We start from the raw sequence: 20628 nt of genomic DNA on the forward strand, positions 1-20628 counted from the left end.
TGTTACCTCTGCAGCGCTTTCATTGACTCGTTCGCTTGTCAGTTTGTCTCGACCGGTGCAGTTTAAGTGAATCTGCTTGTGTTTGGCTGCACAATAACCTTCATGACTGCTAATGAACCTGTCTGTGAAAGACCATCGGAGCATGAAGTATGTAAAAGCCCCCGTAATCAGCTCCGCCTGACAATGATCTGCCACAGCGAGCCACAGGCACGCCGCAGAGTCTCTCGTCAACAAGACAAATAATGTGTCCGGAAAAACAAAAGCAAACAAACTAAAAAAATCACTCGTTTTTGGGGCTTCTTGAATTGAGAACAAAGCCTTTTATTTGGTCCTAAATTGAAACTTGTGTTTGACTGCAAAGTGAGATTCCGACAGAATTGGTATTGATACTGTAAAGCTGTAACAGAGGGGAAGATGAAATCTCTTTAAATCTGTGTGGCAAACCATGATGCAGCAATCACAGAGAGATCCACTTCAGAGGACGGAGATTTGGCTCCTTTGGACATCATTTATTATTAATAATAATAATGATGATAGATAGATAGATAGATAGATAGATAGATAGATAGATAGATAGATAGATAGATAGATAGATAGATAGATAGATAGATAGATAGATAGATAGATAGATAGATAGATAGATAGATAGATAGATAGATAGATAGATAGATAGATACAGTTTTAAACCTGCTTTAATTCATCTGTTAGAATCCATTTTCTTGTATTATTATTTTATGCTCCATGTGACAAAGAAATCATTTAAACCTGAAAAACGTTGGTTTATGGACAGAAAAGGATAAACACCATTTTTTTGACGTTTTATGGACCAAACATATTGCTATTGGCCGTGATTGTTTTGCAAACACGTCAATATCCCACGATATGAAAAATTTACTAAAACAGTAGGTTGATTAGGCTGCTACCTACCTAACTTATACTCTTAGTTGCGTCCCCTACAGCTATAACCCTGTTTTGTGTTTATTTATTTACATCTGTTTCTCTACATCTGCTGCAACATAAGTATTAATTTCACTTTAATTTCACAACAGAGGCCCTCTGCAGTTGGGGCGTGGAAAAAATTGTCTATGTACTGTATATTGAGAAAAAGTCTTATATATTATATTATGTATTCCTACAAAATATATATATATAAATATATATATATATATATATGTACACATACACAGTATGTATACACTATATGGACGAAAGTTTGTAGCCACACCTGGTGTTTGAATCTCGGCCCCTTTATCTCCAGTGAAGGACAATCTTAACTCTTTTGGACATTGCTATGCTTCTAACTTTATGGCAACAGTTTGAGGAAGGTCCTTTTTTTTATTATTATTATTCTAATAAAGCAAGGACGACACCACAATATGGTCATGGTCTACTTCAGTGTTTGTGCCGTGACAGAAAAACACAGTAGGTTTTGTGGAAGTAAACAGGTTTCATAACAGGGGACGTCATTTATCTGTGAGTTGTGTAGGACGTTGTGTAGGAAGGTGTCTGTGTGTGTGTTTGACGCCACACTCCGAGGACGTCGCAGAAACGTCCCCGCGGTGTTTTGTGTGTAAACATGGGAACTGATCTATGGAAGGTATATGGTCGTGATTCACCGGAAACACCCTTAAAATGGCCTGTTGTCGAATGAAGAGGTTTGTTTCACTTTAATTATTAAAAGACGATGAAAAAATGCAATCAAATTAAAAGAAGCTTTTTAATTTCCCAGCTGCTTCACTGAGGGATTTTGGTTCGTGGACAAAACAAGACATTTGGGAAAGTCGTCATTTCCAGGTTTGGGAAACACAGAACACATTTTTCTGCCATCTTATAGACCAAACAACAGATTAACGGAGAAAATAATCCAAAGATTAATAGATTACAGAAATAATCGTAATAATCCTTAACCCCCGCCTTTATTTTACTGTGTGGCTTTTTGAACAGGGCTAAACAAATAACACTGAAAATGTTCAGTAATGAGCTTTTTAAGGACGCTGAACAAGAGCGTAGGTTGCTTTCCTGACTTTATTTCCAGTCTTTGTGCTCCTGGTAGCATTTTAATGAGCGACAAAGTAACCTGATGAAACTATCTCCGTTCCCCGCTACGTTAAAGAAGTTTTCATGTAGAAATGTTTTATATTCCACAGGGAGGAGTTGGCCTGGGTTTGTTTGCTTGTGACGTTTCCAAACACATAACTTAAGTCACTGTCTTGACAGATTAAACAGACCATGAGACGTTATGTGCAAATCAAGTTATTTAAGAGTCCAGGAGGAACTGGGATAGTTCTGATACTCATGACGGAGCTCTTTCAGTGCAGATATGTCAAATCTAAAATAATCCTAAACTCGTACTCGTCTGAAACTCTAAAGTTTGTGAATTTGAAAAGAAAAGTGTTGTTTCTCTCCGCCGTTGACGTGGGATTCCGTGCAGAACAATGAGCGAGTAAAGTTAAGCAAGAGAGAGCGAATGACGACGTGGTGTCTGGGAAATTTAAATTTCCAAGATTTCAATAAATACTGACTTTGTTCCAGATGCAGAGCATGCTGTAAATCAATAAAAGTGGACGGCATGGACTCTTCCAATTTGCCCTCCCATTTTAAACTGAGTCAGGGGTGGTGTTTGGAGATTTTCCCACTCTGGGACCTGTTTTCTGAAAAAAAAAAAAAAAATAGCATTTCAGTGCTCCTGAAGCTCTGTTTGTGTGTGGACAAAATGCCTATATGATAAAATACTGAAGATGATTCACCCAGATTAAGACGGTCCCTTAATCTGAGACACAAATACTACTTTATACCTTAACCTCAACCATGTGTCCATGGTAACTGTCATCTTCGTTGTCTCTTTTGACCAAAAGCAGGCCAACAACTTGCGTATGGACCACGTTGTCGCAAAATGTTAAGGTTGTCCACCTCAGACATGAAGACATTTACGCAGACTTGGCAGATGACGACGGGAGAAGTTGCGTAAAGGACATCCTTAACTCTTGAGTGAAGTAGAATTCTAGGGTTTTTCTCAGGAATCGAGAGGTTGTTTCATCTCTACAGTAGCGTCAGAGGACGCTTAGTTAAAATTCGAGACGTGGATTTTAATTCTGACATTTAACAGAAAGGCTTTGTGTCTGTGCTTGTACAGATTTCTGTGTGTCCTTGTGACATTTCCCCCTCCCCATCATCCTGCCGCGTGTCCCCGTCTCTGTGATGTTAGCAGTCGAGTCAGGGAAACACCCGCAAGACATGTCGTCGATCTTTGGTTATAGGATGAATATGCAAACATGTCGGATTAATGCTTAAGAAAAGCCTGGGTGAAGTCTGGGAGCATGACAGCCCCTCCTTTCTTCCTTCCTTCCCTCCCTCCCTCCCTCCCTTCAGCAGCACAATGTCTCAATAACCTTCAAAGTATCGCTCCATATCTGCCTCGTCTCTCTGTGCCATCCGAATGCTGCACGCATCCACAAGGCCGTGTGACAAACACTCTGAATTGTTGTTCTCCATATTCTCTCCCTGCTGCCTGTGTGCATTCTCCAGCGGGGGGAGGGGGGGGGAATTTTCACCATATTAAATTTAATTCCAAAAACGAGAGATACCCACCATTTTGGGGAAAACTGTATCGCTCTACCCCCACCATTGCGAAGCGATTACCTGCGTGGAGGCAAAGCTCCAAAAGTACAGCTTATGAATAGTGAAGCCCTTTTTTCCGATAAAGAAAAGAGTGCGCGTTGCTTATAATCACTGCCTGTTAACATTATTTCAACCTAATGAGCATGATATCTTACTGATAACACGTTTCATCTCTCTTTTGTGCCCTCTGGTTGAACTACTCAGTTTTTTGTTTTTTTTAGCTTATTTGACAGTTCTTCCCCCAATTAGGAGAAAAAGATTCACTCACCAAACCTTCGTTGTTGAAAACTGTTAACAAAATGTCTTTTGGAGGAGTTAAGACTGAAACTAAAACAGATTAGATTTGGTTGGCAACATTCAAGGTCATTCAAGGTGTTTTTCAGACTCTAAAACAACAAACGTTTTGTGAGTGAAATTTGTGTTGGCTGAGCAGACATTGATCAGTGGTTGTATGTTCTGAATGGTGAGGATGTGCTGTTTTCCCCCTCTGGTTTAACGTCGACTGTTCGTGGTTCAGACCGTTGTTTTCACAGTGTTTGTGTTGTTTAGACTACATTTTCTAGGTCATGTTTTGTTTAGACTCAAAAAGGTAGTCTAAATTAATGCCTGGAATTTAGTGTGTATGGGGACGGGGAGGTGGCGACATGGACAGATTTGGATGAATAACATTTGAAGGTGACGAGTCGAGGAACAAGGTCATGCAAATATACACTGAAAATATGACCAGTTGTTAATTGAACTAAATAGAATTTCTGCTGTTTTAACTAACCTTCGTTTGAATTAATCTACAACGCTACAACCATTTTCTGTTTTTCATTGTGCTGAATGAATGAATGGCTGTCAAATATGAACGCTATATGACTAATTCCTCATTAATGAGTGCCTAAGTATTGATAAGCAATCAATATTTATTTTTACGTTTATTGTTACTTTATCATTTAGACAGAAGTTTGGTCTAAATTATCTAGAGTAGTGTCAGTCACAGTCTCATTGATAAACAGTATTGGTATCAGTATTGATAAAATCCTAATGATGCCCATCACTTTTTAATCAAGAAACTTTTAATATTTTCACTCTTTTTGTTTCTATCGCGGTACTTAAATATATATACTCTTTTCTTAAAGGCGCCATATGTAAGAATGTGGCACAAAACAGTTACTACACTCAAATTCAAAATACAGAGGTCTTTTAGGTTTCGTTTTTCTCCGCCATTGTAGCTCACACGTAACTGGCAACCCGTGGTTGTTCGGCAGCTGAGACTCTACTGACTGCAATGATTGGTAGATTGCGGTAGGTGGCGCCACATGCCAAAACATGATTTCAAAACATAAACATGATTTGCAGTCTGCAAAATAATTTTTTTTGTATGCTAATATTTTGGCTGTACTGTTGTTGTTGGTGAGTTCAGTTTTTTTATATGAACATTATTCCTGAGTCTCTGTGACATATTAGGAGGATTTTATGGCCAGTTGCTTTAGGTTTATTACATAATTCACCTTTAATATTTTGCACAACATGATTGAGTTGTATCAATACAAGAATTGTATTGATAAGCAGTATAAATAATATCTGAACAACACTACCTCTTTACATTTATCCAATAAACTTTTTACATATTTTTGAATGTAATTTTACTAGCTTAGTATCTGATAAGCAGTGTCAGTATCTGTATTTAGAAAAGGTTTCATTATTTCCTGTAATAGTGGAAATCTGTCGCTACTAGAAATTGTCAGGAGCTAATTTCTTGGGACTATTTCCTCTTCACGTGTCGTCTTACTCGACGGCAGGACTGTGCCGTGTGAGACCGACTCGCAATAATAAATGACACAGTGTTTCTTCATTGCGATAAAGGAGCATGTCTCCCCGCGCAGTGGAGTGACTCACTGATGTGTTTGTAATAGTTTCTGCGGCTCAGAGGAGTGATCTATCTCAGGCTCCAGGTTTCACAGAAATAGGATCAATTCGTGGTCGCCTTTGCTCTTTCCATGAAATGTATTTACAGGAGGATCAGGTATAGAAGAATCACATGACAGGAAGCTGTTTGCACTGTGTTTATTCAGTGTTGTGTGTCCGTGTGGCCACTGGGGGGGGGCAATTACATTCCCCAAGTAACTCATTATGCAAGGTTGTGATCATTTAACGCACGTCTTTTCCACTTAAAACACGGGACTATAAATTACCGGCATGGCTTTCATATTTCCATTTTAAGGCATTTCTCTCTCTATGTGATATTTATGTAATTATTTAAATATGCATTTTGAGCCCCCTGCTGTGATTGTTGTCCTCAGTCCCTTCACTGATTATCGTCTGTCTCTCTCCCGCAGAGGCACCTCCCTCTGGGATGTCCAAGAATGGATACTTCTTTCAAGAAATGGGTGAGTCTGAGTCACCAGCGGGAAACGCCGAAGAGTAAATACATTTTAAATGAGACAGGATTTCTGTAAACGTTGTTTGTATTTCTTCTCCCTGCATTAGTGGTGCAGCTGTGACGGCAGCAGCAGCAAGTGTTCAGTCAGTGGACTGTTTGCAGAAGCAATGGCATTTGCAAGTTTTCTTGAATGCATCTTGAAGTTGCTCCTCTAGACAATACAGAAATGATCAAGAAAACTGATTCACAATATTATTATTTTTTAATTTAAACCTAAACATGCGTAGCCTTGTATCTGCACCTGCACTGGGCAGCAATATCGCAGATAGGATGCATTTTTCTTTGTGATGAATAATACATTAAATTCGATCAGAGTAAGTCGGGATGAAAGATGACAGCTCCCATTGTGGTACATTTAAAAAAAAAATCACAAGGACTGTATGTTGGTGAGCGAGACATGATTTTCAAGTTCTTTTTATCACAATGAGTGATAATATCGCATTGTCCCATCACTACTCTCATGCATTGAAGTTCAGAATATTTGATAAATAATTAGAATACTACTTAAAATAGACATCTCTACGCACTATATGGACAAAAACATTGGGCCACATCTCTCAAGTCGTTGAATCTGTCGTTTTGTGAAGTGCCACTGCCACTAGGAATGGGACGGTATGAGGTTCTGAAGGTATGATCACCTGGTATTATCACAATATGACAAATATCTCACTCGCTTTAGATTTAAATTGCAATCAGAATTGCTGATATTTTGCACACACACACTAATATATGATCGAGAATTGTACTTCTGCATTTAAGTATGTTGCTCCAGGGCACCTCAGCCCCTTGACCTGTCCCGAGATTTGAACTTGCATCCCTCAGATTACAAGCGCCATCCCCTTCTCAATACTTTGGCTTGTCCTAAAGATTTCACTTGAAGCCTGATCCTGTAATAGGACGCTACCTTTTCAACAAGTCAGTGTGGAACGGTTTAATCCACTCTGCCTCTGGACTCTGGAGCTGTGGAAACGTTCTCTGTGCAGTGATGAATCAAGCTTCCCAGTCTGGGTCGACAAATGCCAGGAGAACCTCCTCCTCCACCAACCGTGATGATTGGTGGAGATTGGATTATAGTATGAGGGTTGTTTTTTTTTTTTTCCTCATGTTGGCCTCAGCCCGTTACTTCCAGTGAAGGGGAAACTTAATTCAGGTTACCAAGATATTTTGGACAATTCTATGCTTCCAACTTTGTGGGGAACAATGTGGGGAAACTCCCCTCTCTGTTCCAACATCACTGTGATTGAGTACAAGGAGCAAAGTCCATAAAGTAATGAGTGGGAAAGAAGTTAACTGGACCTGGACAGAGTCCTGACCTCAAAGCCATCCAACGTCTTCAAGATGAACGGGAATGGAGTTTAGGGCAAGATGGAGGATGTTGAGGCCCCTAAAGAAGAAGAAGAAGAGTGTCTGACCCCATAAATGCTCTAATGCTCAAACAAATTTACAGAGTTTGTGAATTTGAAAGCAATTATTCGAGGCCTTTGAAGGTTTTTGAAAACCCTATTTTTCATTGAAAAGTCATTGAAATTGCTGCTTGATGTACGTGGACTAGGCCTACGCAGAACAGACTTGGAGTCATAAATACGAGCGGTGTTGTGGACAATGTCCACGGTCTCTCACTTCCTAAGTTGACGTGAGATGAGTGAGTGTGACTTGAGACAACAGCGTTGTCAAACTTCTCTGTTTTAGTGGCTCTAAAATGCATTTTAAATTAAAAGTCTTCTGTCACAGGGGCCAGATTTACCCAAAAGCTGGAAACAGAATCTAAGGAGAAGTCTTGTTTTCATCTTTAGTGACAAATACAGTATACTTTACCTATCCCAGCTTTATTTTTTTGCAAAACATAGCGAGATCATTTTATTTTTATTTGAATGCCACCAGTAAATGTGTGTATTTTTTTACGTTACAGTGTTTTGACTCAAAGATTAGAGCTGCAGCAGCAGCAGCAGCAGAATATAAAAAAACTCTCCCCAGCTCTCACACCCGAGTGCATTTAGATATAAATAATGAACTTTGCTCAGACTGTTATGATAACGGCAGCTTCATTACCTTCAAGCCAAGAAGAGGCGTCCAATTAGTATGTGCAGCACAAGCAGCCGGGACAGAATATGCTTGCATTGGATCTTCCTGTGCCAATTATTTCCCCCTCCTGTAACACACCAATTCACTCCGAGGATTCACAGAAGGCCCCCCTGCTGAGCCTGTACATAACCACGGTTATTAGGCAATCCTTTATCAGGGCATAAATGCAATTACATTGCTGTTGAGAAGTCAGCGTAATCCGCCACTGTCATCTGAGAGGTTTGTTAGTAGAAGTTGGGCCTCGTCGCCGTCGAATCCTCGCCCGAGTCTCCACGGGAACAAAGGTCGACGTGGAAAATAATAAAGTCACGTTGTGTGTCCCGCTGTAGCCGCGTCCTGCGTGTCACAAGTTAACATGTCGGACACACAGTTCAAGGTTGTTGTTTTCTTATGTCTGGTTGAATGAAAGTAATGACACATTTCCGTGGACTCGCCCGACAGCCGGACACTCAGAGCTCTTACTGTTGATATGGCTGCCACCAGGGACAAAAGGAAGAACAGATTTTTGTGTACACTTGGCAGAAGGCTGCTTTAATAGTTGACACTATTTTGATAGTCCATTGTTGACTCTCTTCAAGTAATCAACAGCTATTCCATAAAATGTCAAAATTGTCAAATTTGGGGCGAAGAAAAATGTCAATCTGTGTTTCCCAGACTTCCAAATGATGATGTTTTTCAAATGTCTAACCAACATTTTTGAGTTTTAATGATTTCTTTGTCCAGAAAATCAGAAAAATCACATAACTTGTTTTACTGACTTTAAAAAAACACTTAATCTGATGAATTTGTTATTAAAATCAATTTTATTGTCATTCTTGTGACCATATGTTGACTTATATAATAAAGTGTTACCCTTGAATATATATGTTTTATTGAGAATCGGTTTGTTTGTTTCTTTTAAGCCAGCTCTAAAGTAAAACGGGTAAACTGCTCACTCTCCTGCGCCAAAGTCCATAGCGAAAACCAGCAATTTTACATCAACGCCACACAACAGTTGTTAATCCACTGCTGCCTTCCTCAGTGATTTCAAATGTCTTATCTTGTGAGTTCGGGATTTGAAATCCTTCGATCGGATATACCTCAGTGACACAAACCGACCTACAGTGGCAGCAGTCGCCCGGCAGCTCCTGTGTCCTTGTGAGCTAAAAGCACAGATTTTCTCTATGGGCTTTGGTGCGGGAGGGTGAAAAGTCTGTCTAATATTCTTTTAAAAGTATCCCAAATTTTATTTTAATGGGTGTGCCTCTTTTTAAGTGGCAATCTGTTTTCCTTTCTGTCCCTGCTGGCAGCCATGTTATCAGGGAGAACGAGTGTAATCTGATTAACCTCCAAGTAATTAAATGCACCTCCTCGCGTTGTTTTTTTCCCCCCCTACTACGTACACAACTGTGTAAAAAAAAAGAGCATGATTTGTTGCAGAATGACATTCAGTCAAAATGTAAATGAAGGCCGATGCATCATGGAGTAAATTGAGCACAAACGCAGAAGTGAGAAACATCTGTAACGACGTGATTCAGTACGTCTCTCTCTCTCTCTCTCCGAGGCTGCTGCTCGCTGTACAACGCTGCGCGCTGACATCACGGAAACGCATCAATCATTCAGTGTTTTCTTATTGAACAACCTCATCCGTCGGCCCCTTCGTTCTCCTCTCCTCTCCCCACATACTGAACGTTTGTTTTTCCCCGGTCACAGTCGCAGCCGGGCAGAAGCTGGGCTTCTCTCGCGTAGCTCGTCTCAATTTAAATGCCACGGAGCTGACTCACTGTAGTCAAATGTAGGGAAGAGGATTAGGGCCACACTCAGAATTCTGAGTTTAGCGTCAGAATTCTTACTTTATTCTCAGAATTCTGACTTTAAACTGTCAGAACTCAAACTTGAATTTTACTTAAAGATGTTTGATAAAAGCAGCTTAAAACAACTTTTTTTTTTGTCGATCGGCTTTCGCTCGGCAGCCGCTGCTCTTCTCTAAGGTGATTTGAAAGTCAGAGCTCAGCCGGTGCGAGTCTGAGGAGCCGAGGGTGACGACACAGAGAGGTTCACATAATGTCAAGTGCCAAGGGATGATCCTGATGCAAGACAAACCGAATGAACTGAAATTGAGGAGGCCCTCCGCGCGAATAAGGTCAGCAGATAAGGAGGAGTCGGCGGCGCGGGTTTGTGTGAGATATTGTTTCTCTTCGTCGCATCAGACCCGCTATAGAGACTGCAGGAGTGGAGTCGAGATGCTGCTGTGTCAGGGAGACAGAGCGGGATGAGTCATACAAACAGGCTTCAGGCTGAGTGAAGAATTCTGACCATTACGCACAAAAAAAACCTGTCTATTTGAGATTGAAAAACATCCACTGACCAGTTTTCTTTGACAGTTTGTGCCTTCATTTTTTTTAAAGCTTCTGCATGAAAGTAATACATTCATTTATTTGTATTTACAGTGGAGTTTAACATATATATACTTTTTTATGTAAAATACATGATAAAAGCTGCAAATACATCCTTCACAACAATTACACCAATTATGTTATAATTGATGTTTGATTTGAGCCCACATTTAACCTTCAAAGTAAAATATGTTTTTAGAGAAATCTGTCAGACGACGAGCAACGACAAAGCAACGAAAACACGGATGACTTATCTGTCGGAGAGCCTGTGTTTTTTAAGTCTTATTTTTGTCACTTTTTAAAAGATCTAAATAAAAAATGATTTAATTAAAAATAACTTGCCTCCTTTACCGTCACGTCACAGTTTTTCCCGACAGATATTGCGATTTCTTTGTTCAAGTCAAGATTCAGTTTAACAAGTGTTGTGGAAATTCTCTGCTGCTGGTGAAGAATGAATTGGAGACTTCTGCCCGGCCAACAAGGTTTCATTTTCTTTGCAAAGAAAAGGTCAATCTGCACACGAGTGATCCTAGCTGGAGAAAGACCCAGAGCATAGTGAGCCCTCCACATTACATACACATACACCTGAGCAACTCCCCATTCGCATTCCTCCAATAAACAAAGGAGTCTGCCTTTACAGGCCGTGTTTTCACACTTCTTTGTCTACTGCAGGTATCGGGGAGCCGACTCCCTGCGGATGTTGTAGGAAGGTGCAAGTTCAGTCGAGACATTCTTATTACACAATATGCGAATACACAAAGGGACCTGGTATTCTGTGTTAAGAAAAGGGTGATGGGCAGTTGTAGCTCTGAGACAAAGAAATTGAATTTACCATTACACAAGTACCACCAGAGTTGTACACAAGATTTTCAATGAAGCATTTGAAATTACCTTAAAATAAATAAGAAATAAATTATCGTATATACAGCTTTACTCATGCTACATGTTTTTTAACTCTTAATACTTGTGTTCTATTTTTGTCATGACGAGACATTACATCACACAACATTAAAAGCGTTATTTTTGAATAGTTTTGGGGCCATAATCGTAACTGGAAGACGTAAATACACACAGAAAGATGATGTCTGTGAGTTCATTAATCATCATGTCTTCATCTGTTAATTCTCAACGCTCTTTACTCATAGTCAATGGCACTTTATACACATTATAAAACAGTGAGGTTGCTGCTGCTCAGCGAGGTCCAGGAGGTGACCCTGTGCTGTTGTGTCCCCAGAGCAGCGGGAGGTGGAGCAGGAGGAGGGCAGCGAGGGCCGAGAGGAGGGACAGGACTCGCCGATCGCCTGTGGAGATGACATCCACCTCTACGACAACCAGATCAGCCCTGGGCCAGGTCAGTACTCAGGTGCACCCTTGGTAAATTGCCATGGGAATAATCCATAACTTGTTATGGACATCCTGGGGGTGTGTATTCATAGGTCACATCTTCAGGCTTCCCTAAAAATGTAATATTTTTTGTGTCTTATGTGTTGTTGAGTCAAAATAGACCGTGACACATTTCCAAATCTCACAAATACATTCTTTTGAATACTTTTGGCTCAGGTGTGTTTATATAGTTGGTGAAAATGGGGAAAAAAACTAAAACATTTAATCAAATTGCCTATAGGTTGTGCTGAAAAAAAAAGGATATAACCTCTATATGCGTTTTAACATTGTAATGGAAAAAAGCAGCCAAAATGCTCTGTGTTGTCAGGGTTAATGAAGTAGAATTAAGATAAAATAAGCTAGAACTTTATTAATCCCGAAGGAAATAATTGTTCCAGGTTGCTCCAAAATTGCAAAAATTACAATAATAACAAATATAAGAAATATCAATATCAATATAAGATAAGATCGCAAAAAGAACATCAAAAGTGAAATATAGAATAAGTGTCAAAATAAAGTCTCGAAAGATAGGTGCAAATGGAATGACATATCTAGATTATCATTCATTCCATTAGCACCTGAAATGTGGGCCTCTTTCTACTATGTCACACAAGTTCAGTTATTTTGTTCTCTGCTCTTTCAGCAAAGTGTCAGCATACAGATATATATATGTATAGATATATATTATATACTGTACAACATAACGAGGCGTCTTCAAAGAAAATCATTCAAGAAAGGAGAAAAAAAAAATAAAAATCCTCAAACAACCTCATCTTCCATGATCGTCAGGTGGCGACTTGACAGGCGGCTCCTCCTCGGCTGCAGGTGCAGGGTGATTTTGACCCCGTCGCCGGGAATAAAACCCGCGGGTCAACAGGTTACCGTCGCCATGGCGACAGTCACAGGTGTGCCACATTTAGAGAGGAGAAGCAAAAGAAAGAAAGAGAGAGAGAGAGAGAGATGCCTGTTGCTTTTGAATGTGACAGGTGACCATGTCACTCGGGCTGATTGTCCATACATAGTAACACTTAAGGCGTCTGACAAGAGTGGTGGTGATGGTGATGCAGGCGGGGAACAAGTTAGAGGAAGAAAACAGCAGCAGCAGCAACAGATCTGCCTCAGTTTGGACAGCTGCTATGGATATCAGCTTTAAAATAAATACTGGAGTGGAAACAGCCACGGCAGAGCAGATTATATTCACAGCTCATTACCATAAAAGTTGATCTCTGTGCAACCGATGAGAGCAAACCTCCCCTACTCTTTTTTTTTATACAGGACTTTGCCACTTTTTCATTTTGCTTGGCCTAAACGTCCACCCATACGTCAATACCATCACATTAAGGGTGCATTCACGCCAGCCCTTCTTAATCGAACCCGAAGAAGCGAACTGTGTGTATTCGGTGTGAAAATGACCGAACCAAACCTTTGCAATACTTAAAGGTCGGGTTGAAGCAGACTACGTTTTGAATTCAAAAGTTCTTCTCCCTTTCTTCAGACTTTACCCGAAGCCACGCCTCCAGAGCACAGGAACGCGCAACCTCTTGTTTCGCGAAGATTCACCAGTGCGCAACATCACTAACTTTTTTTTGGACACTTGTTCAAATGAAAACGTGATGCCGAAGAAAAACGAGTAGTCTCAAAAAAAATCACAGAGACAACCATGGCATCACTTTCCAGCCCTTTCTGGTCTTTCAGTTGTCGCCGCCGTTCAAGCGCTGCACCGATGTCTTGGATCGCTCCATCAGCATTTTTCTTGGCAGTAGATTTCCCCAAAAATGCGTCTTTCGTTTCATTTCATTTGGTTACAATGGAGGTGTGAAGAGGATTTTAAACAATATATTAAAAAAGAAATGCTCCAGAAAATGATCCCCCACCCTACCTTTAAACATAATTTCACCTTGTCGGAAGCCACTAAAGATAGTTTCACTTTATTACCGACGAGGATTTTCCTTTATTACACTTTTTAACTGTCAAACCTTCAGCGGGAATCACAAGAGGAGTTATTAATTTTGCATTATCCTGGGGGCTGTTGTTGTATCACTCATCCACACCCACGTACTCAAGTCCTTGATATGACCACGACTCCTTTCATGGCCCAAAAAAACACAAACACAAACACAACAACAAAAACAGATTTATTTAAAGCAGTAGACAAACACCAGTCATTAATTCAGACCACTGCATTAACTTTACTCACTGTATTCCACTCACATAACATAACCCAGCCTATGGGAATCTACGGCGGTGCCTGGCATTCATTATCGGCACCCAGCAGCCGTCAGACACACTTTAAAATTCACATCACGTTACTGTTTGTTTACTTTTAAATGACATCAACTCACGGAGGGTTAAAATGTAGTTAAACGAAAAGAGGTTTAAACTGTCGGTGTCCGATACTGATACCAATATCACAGCCTGGACTGATATCGGTCTGATACAGACTCATTAATGACACTTTGACTTTAAACATTTATCCTTTGGTTGCAACTCTAGTTACAACGATAAAGACTCACATGCTGATGTGCATAATCACATGCATATCGCTGTGTGCAATTTAAATAACGCTTTCTTGGAATAAACAATGACAGAAACTGGGACAAAATGAAGACAGCCAGGACGACTGAGGAAAGAAAATGCAAGTATTCACAAAGCAAATAAATCAAACGATGTTCAAACACAAGAAGAAGTGTAGTGACGGTTAATGCAAGAGCAAGAGAGAGGCGGGAAGTTGCATATTGGTTTATCCACATAGAAACGCGAGCGTGGCGTTTTTGAGATTTTCCCCACTCTGGAAACCTAAAAATAGCATTTTATTGCTCCCAAAACACCCGTTCCATGTGGTTAAAAACGCCGATAGGATGAAAAACCTCGTCCCGTCGTGCTCTCCTTGACTGTTTTTCATGTCTACGTCCCCTCAGGCTGTTTTCTGGTCACCGTTGTCTCCAATTACTTCCACCATTTCCTGATGAACACAAATGTAGCGCTGCTTGCAATGCAGATACAGGAGTAGTAGGTTCTTCTTGCTCTCTTTTCAAATGATATAAAGTGGAAATGTGCTGGATTGTACTGACAGAATTTGGTCAGTACCTTATGGAACTTTTCCATTAAACAGATCTAGCACGGCAAGGCTCTACTCCTTTTTTGTTTTGCTTTTTCATCAGTGATAGTTCCTGGTATCACGTACTTTATTAGTACCAGCTCTGACAAGGTTCCAAGCGAGTTGAGCCGATACTAAAATGTGATACCAAAAGACTGCCAGCTTTTTGGCATCACTGTAGATTAAAGTTAAGAAGACTTAAACATTAACGTTAATCTCCAACATTTAGCAAAGGAAATCTCAAAAATCTCATTTAACAGAGGAGTGCGATGACGACGTTGAGGAGGTACGATGAAGTCGTGGAAGACGACCTGACTGATACCAAGTCGTGCGAGACGCGTATCATGGAAAAGTACTGACTTTTGGACTAAAGCGTCCTTGCACAGCTGTGATATGTTGAATTCTCTCCTCTCATCAGGCAAAGTTCTCGCCCGCAGGTGCAGAATGTTTTTCATGCCCAGCAGTGACTGTTCCCAGACTTTCTGTGCATTATTCATTGCCGGGTGAAGCAGAATATTGATTAGAAGCTTTTTGTTTTTATTCCAGTTTATTCCTCCCTCTGAGTCTCGCTGGCACACACACATATATATATATATATATATATATATATATATATATATATATATATCTGTATGCCCTGTTTCTGCCTATTAATTTATGTCACAAATGATGATCTCGCCGTGTTGTTGTTCCACATCAACAGCCTGCCGTCGCAGTATGTCCACAGTATCAAACCAGTGCAAGACTCTGAACAGGACTTTTAATCACATCCTATCTGGCTAAATCAGCGGCGGTTTGGAAAAGCAAATAGCTCGGTGATTACATCAGACTCCGAGACAGCGGCTTCCACCTAAATCTAATTTCAAAAACATCTGTCACTTATAATTAATTTGTTTATTTCCCTCTAGTTAACAGTGACTTCTTCCATGAGAAAATACGGACCTGCTGCTGCGCTTTTAGAAATTCTGCTCGTTTGGCCGGCCGGGTTTCTGATTCAGCGCTGACCTTTATGAAAGTGTGCCTGTTGGATATTTAACGGCTCCGCTCTAAAGATGTGTGTTGTAATGGCTTCCAACGTTGGAGTTATTTAAAGAGCATTTTTGATTGAATGTCCCAAATATCATCTTAGAGGAGAGCGAGTCTTCTTCTTTTTTTTTTTCTTTTTCTTTTTTAACCACAAGGCTGTCGCCACCCAGAGGGAAAAGGGAGGATTGGTGTGTTTGAAATGCTGAGTCGTTCTTCTTCCTCCTTTTTACTTCAATGTGTCTTCCATTCAGCCAACTTCATAAATATTATTTACTTTATAAATGGGAAAACTTTCAATTTCACCTTGACTTACATTTTTACTGTAAAGAAAACGCGACGCAGCAGTAACACAAACACTACCTTGAAGCAGAATAAAGGGGAAATGAGGTCACTTTATTAGGTACACTTTGATGGGCTGCAATGATTAATGGATTGTTAATCGATTACTGAATCTATTTCAACAATTTTGGTTTGTGTACAAATCAAGCGTCAGCCATGTTGGCAGGAAAACCGATGGAGGACGATGAATAGGAGTTTTTCTATGGCTGGCGATTTTTAGAAATCAGGGCACAGGATGGTCGATAATTGATGCAGATTTTTTTTGGCCTATATATTTTCCTCCATCCAAAGCTAAAATATAACCATTCACAATAAATAATACAAAATAAATCCCTTAACTTCTATAACCAGCTATTGAACAACACCAGTGGTCTCTTTCAGTTGTAGGTAAATCAATAAACTAAACAATAACAATACTTTGGGTAACATTAATTACGTTTCTGAGAACAAAAAACAGCCAACATTTATTAAAAACTATTATTTTGTTTTGTTGGCTGATTTTATTATATAAAAATGACCTTTAAAAACAGACATTTAACATTATATACAGTCGATAACTATCCATTGGGCCTGCAAAGATTAATCCATGTCTAATTTAATCTGCTACTAAACTAAACTACTCATCAACCATAATCGATTGACTCCGTCTTAGTGTTTAATAACAAACAAATCATATAAAGAATAAATGTGGTTTGAGGACAAAACAATCATCATTATTCCGAGGTTTGGGAAACAGTGAGCAACATTTTTCAACATTTTCTGGACCAAACAAGTGCTTGATTTGGCAAGAAAATAATCGAAGTATGAACCGATGATGAAAATAATCATAAGTTACAGACCTTGTTGAGTGTTGACGCTTAGAAGCCGAAGACCTAACTGAAACTGTTGTGAGCTCTTAATGTTTTAATCGTAATGGTTTTTCATTTTTAATGTTCTGACACCATCTTTTCTCCAGGTTAGGGTTACTCGCTCTCTTTCCTCAAAGAACTTTGTCGTAAATCTGTCTCCATAAATAAAATTGATTTCATGATGATTTTACAGCCAGCACTGGGCTCACATCCTCTTCAGTTCGATAAATTTGACTGAATACTAAATCTGCAAAAGTCACGAGGAAAGATGAACAGCCGTCTCTCACAGACTCTGAAGGACGTTACTTGACCTTGAAACAGCCAGAGTGGGATCCGTTGTATAAATACAATAAGACCTTACCATTAAAAGGATTTCACTATTTGACATAAAAAGTCAAATAAGTAATTGTGTTGAAGCGTAATTCTTTTTTTCCCAAACTCATTGACAAGGATGTTTTATGGTAAGCAGACTTATACCTTTAACGTTTGAAGTATTAATCATACAAAATACTTTCTCGGGCAGCCTGAGAAATATGCTGCTGCTAGAATATTCACATATTTACAAGGACATTTGTCTGCTGAGGACTAGGGTTTTCCACCAGGACTGAAAATGCTGCTCTGAATTTAAAGCTGCTCTCAATGAAATACCGATAAAAAAAAAAAGCCTAGTGTTACAACAGCTGTCGCAAATTCAGTGGGCGACACCGCTTGTGAGGGTTTCGGATGTTTGTCGGTGAATAAATGGCCCACAGGACGCCCAGCAGAACGAGCAGGGAGCAGCTGACGTCTGAAATGTTCATTAACACTGAACTCAAAAAGCCTCAGAACCCCTCTCAAATATGTCTCGACTAGAGGAGAAGAGCAGTTTTATGGTAAGCAGACTTATTCTTTGACGTTTTAAGTATTAATCATACAAACTTCTTTCTCGGTTTGAAAAACAGCCTGACTATAAAATGAGCGCAGCCTAAGAAAAATATGCTGGTGCTAAAATATTCACATATTTACAAGGACAATTTGTCTGCTGAGGACCAGGGTTTTCCACCAGGACTGAAAATGGTTGGTGCTCTGAATTTATAGCTGCTTTCGAGTTAAAAAATCAGCGATAGAAAAGCCCTGTGTTGCGACAGCTGTCGCTAATTCAGTGTTTGCTAAAGTGGCCATTTCTGCTCACAAGGTTTTCGGATGTTTTGTCGGTGAATAAATGACCCACAGGATGCCCAGCGGAGCAAGCAGAGAGCAGCTAATGTCTGCAATACTGAACTTAAAAAGCCCCAGAACCCCTCTCAAATATGTCTCCACTAGAGGAGAAGAATAACGAGGGTCTGAGGTGAAAATTGAAATATAGACGGATGAAAATGGAGAGGAAATGATACATAGTTCACGATACAACAATTCTGCGATAATCAATATATTGGAAGACAATCAAAGTACAGGATTTCTCTATTTTATACATAATTCTAAGGTGACCTCGCTATTTTAAAGCAGTTATACAAATGTACTTACTGAGTCATATTTTATATCTACCAGTACAAACTCACCAGACTGGATGTTACCTTCATTTTATAATCATTTTCTACGACTGAAAGACAGAGTTTAGAGAGAGAGAGAGAGAAAAATCTGAGTCAGGTTCATATTATATTAAAAAAAAAATTCTGTCTCAAACCAATTTTCCCATTGCAACAACATCTTTGAGAGGCAAACCCAGCCCAAGGACACTCGGGTCTGCTCGGATACAAGATTTCTCCAATTACGTCGTAACTCAGCCGTCCACCGTCTCCGCCCTGCGTTCCAGTAATGAGCAAAATAATCCAACGCTCCACTCTTGAGATTATATAGCACGTATGTAATCGACGGTTACAGTGGCACATTGATCAGATACATTTTGAACTCCTCCTAATCCTAAACCCTGAAATTCTCCTGGATTACTTTGCAGTATAGCGAGGCCATTAGAAGGAGGTGATCACCGGGGGGGGGGGGGTGAGCTAATCTTATATGAATATATGAATATGTGCTCACGGCGGCAGCAGCAGCTATTATAGCCACGGCTTCCTCTCCTTTGCCCCCCCCCCCCCTGTGGGAGCGGATCAGCGCAGCCATGTGAGCCCTTTTTGATTGTGAGGCTTTTGATGAAGCGGATCCACAGCACCCGACACGTGTCTCCATCGCAGGGAGGTGGAGGTTGGAGGACTCTTCATTCCCCCCCTCCTCCCTCCCCCGTGGAGGTTTTTATGACGGCAAGGTGATCAAACCCCCCGACCGCCACCACCACACACGTCCCCTCCCTCTTCCCTTCTTCCCTCAGACTCAAGCATGTCCACTTGTGGCTGGATTATTGATATTGTGATCTCCCTGTGCTTTCCTCGGGCTTTTGCGGCTCGTTAAATCGCGGTGTGGTTTTTTTTTTTTCCTCATCGCCGGAGGGCGGAGTTAAACACTGATTGATTTTCAGACAGAGCCGACACAGTGCATCATGCGGCGCAGAGCAGGAAAAGCCCATGGTAACCTAATAACGTCCTCCCCGCAGTAAAGTGCGGTAACTGCGTTATGTAACGGTGGCGGCAGCGGCGGTTGGTTTTATGAGAGCCAGCAGGCCACTGACTGCCTGCTGGTTGTGACGCTCGAGTGTGATGAAGCCCAGGTTTGTGGCCCCAGTATTGTTTTCTCACATAAAAAGGTTTGTTCCCCCATTTTTCTTCAGCACTGGGGGAAAATCTAGACCTTTGTACTTTATCTGACATGTGTATGAATGACATTATCAGCACAAAACTTCCAATCCCTGTTCGACAAGAGCATGTAGAGACTCGCCTCTTGACATTTTCATCACTTTTAGAAAAGAAAAAAGGGTCTGGGGCTTCTTTTCTTTTCTTTCCCAGACTGAGTTCTTGTTATTTGAGTGTTCACCATCAGTAATGAAGGCTCTGTTGGTTCGATGATGAATCATTAGCAGTTTTGACTGGTTGAAACTGTGAGTTTTATAACTTAAGTCCTGTGTCCTGAGGTTAGCTCGATGATAAAGGAATTAAATGTGTATAGTGGTGTACGGCTGCAATGTACTATTATTTTTTGTAATGGTACGTGTCAAATTATTACATACTAGTGATTTATGTGTTATATGGTGCAAAGAAACCAGAAATATTCATATTTAAGAACCTAAGAAATTTTAAAACTTATTTTGATTATTAAAAAAATTTAATAAAATAATCGATTATTAAATTATTTGTAGATTAATTTAGTAATCAATTAATCCTAAACACAGGCTATGACTAGATTAAAAAAAAATAAAAAAAATAAAATCATCTTGATTAAACATTTGCATTCAGTCAACAGCAATAATTATTCAATTGAATTCAATTAAATTCAATACAGTGAAATATTGCGATATCACTTTTTAGTATCTTTTTTTTTTACTGGATAAATTAATAAACAAACTTT

The 20628-nt window shown here is 40.0% G+C and overlaps 1 protein-coding gene across 1 annotated transcript in view; it reads left to right on the plus strand.

Moving 5' to 3' along the window:
• The window catches only part of slc4a11 (solute carrier family 4 member 11), a gene marked incomplete at its 5' end in the record, with an annotated part of 84131 nt that overhangs the window by 20593 nt on the left and 42910 nt on the right, over positions 1-20628 (plus strand). The window contains 2 exons of the mRNA XM_083885843.1: positions 5943-5993; positions 11738-11854. Of these exons, the coding sequence (XP_083741969.1) occupies positions 5943-5993; positions 11738-11854 (168 nt within the window). The remainder of the gene's footprint in view (positions 1-5942; positions 5994-11737; positions 11855-20628) is intronic.

The sequence above is a fragment of the Microchirus variegatus genome (assembly GCF_963457635.1).
Source record: "Microchirus variegatus genome assembly, chromosome: 2".
Lineage (NCBI taxonomy): Eukaryota > Metazoa > Chordata > Actinopteri > Pleuronectiformes > Soleidae > Microchirus > Microchirus variegatus.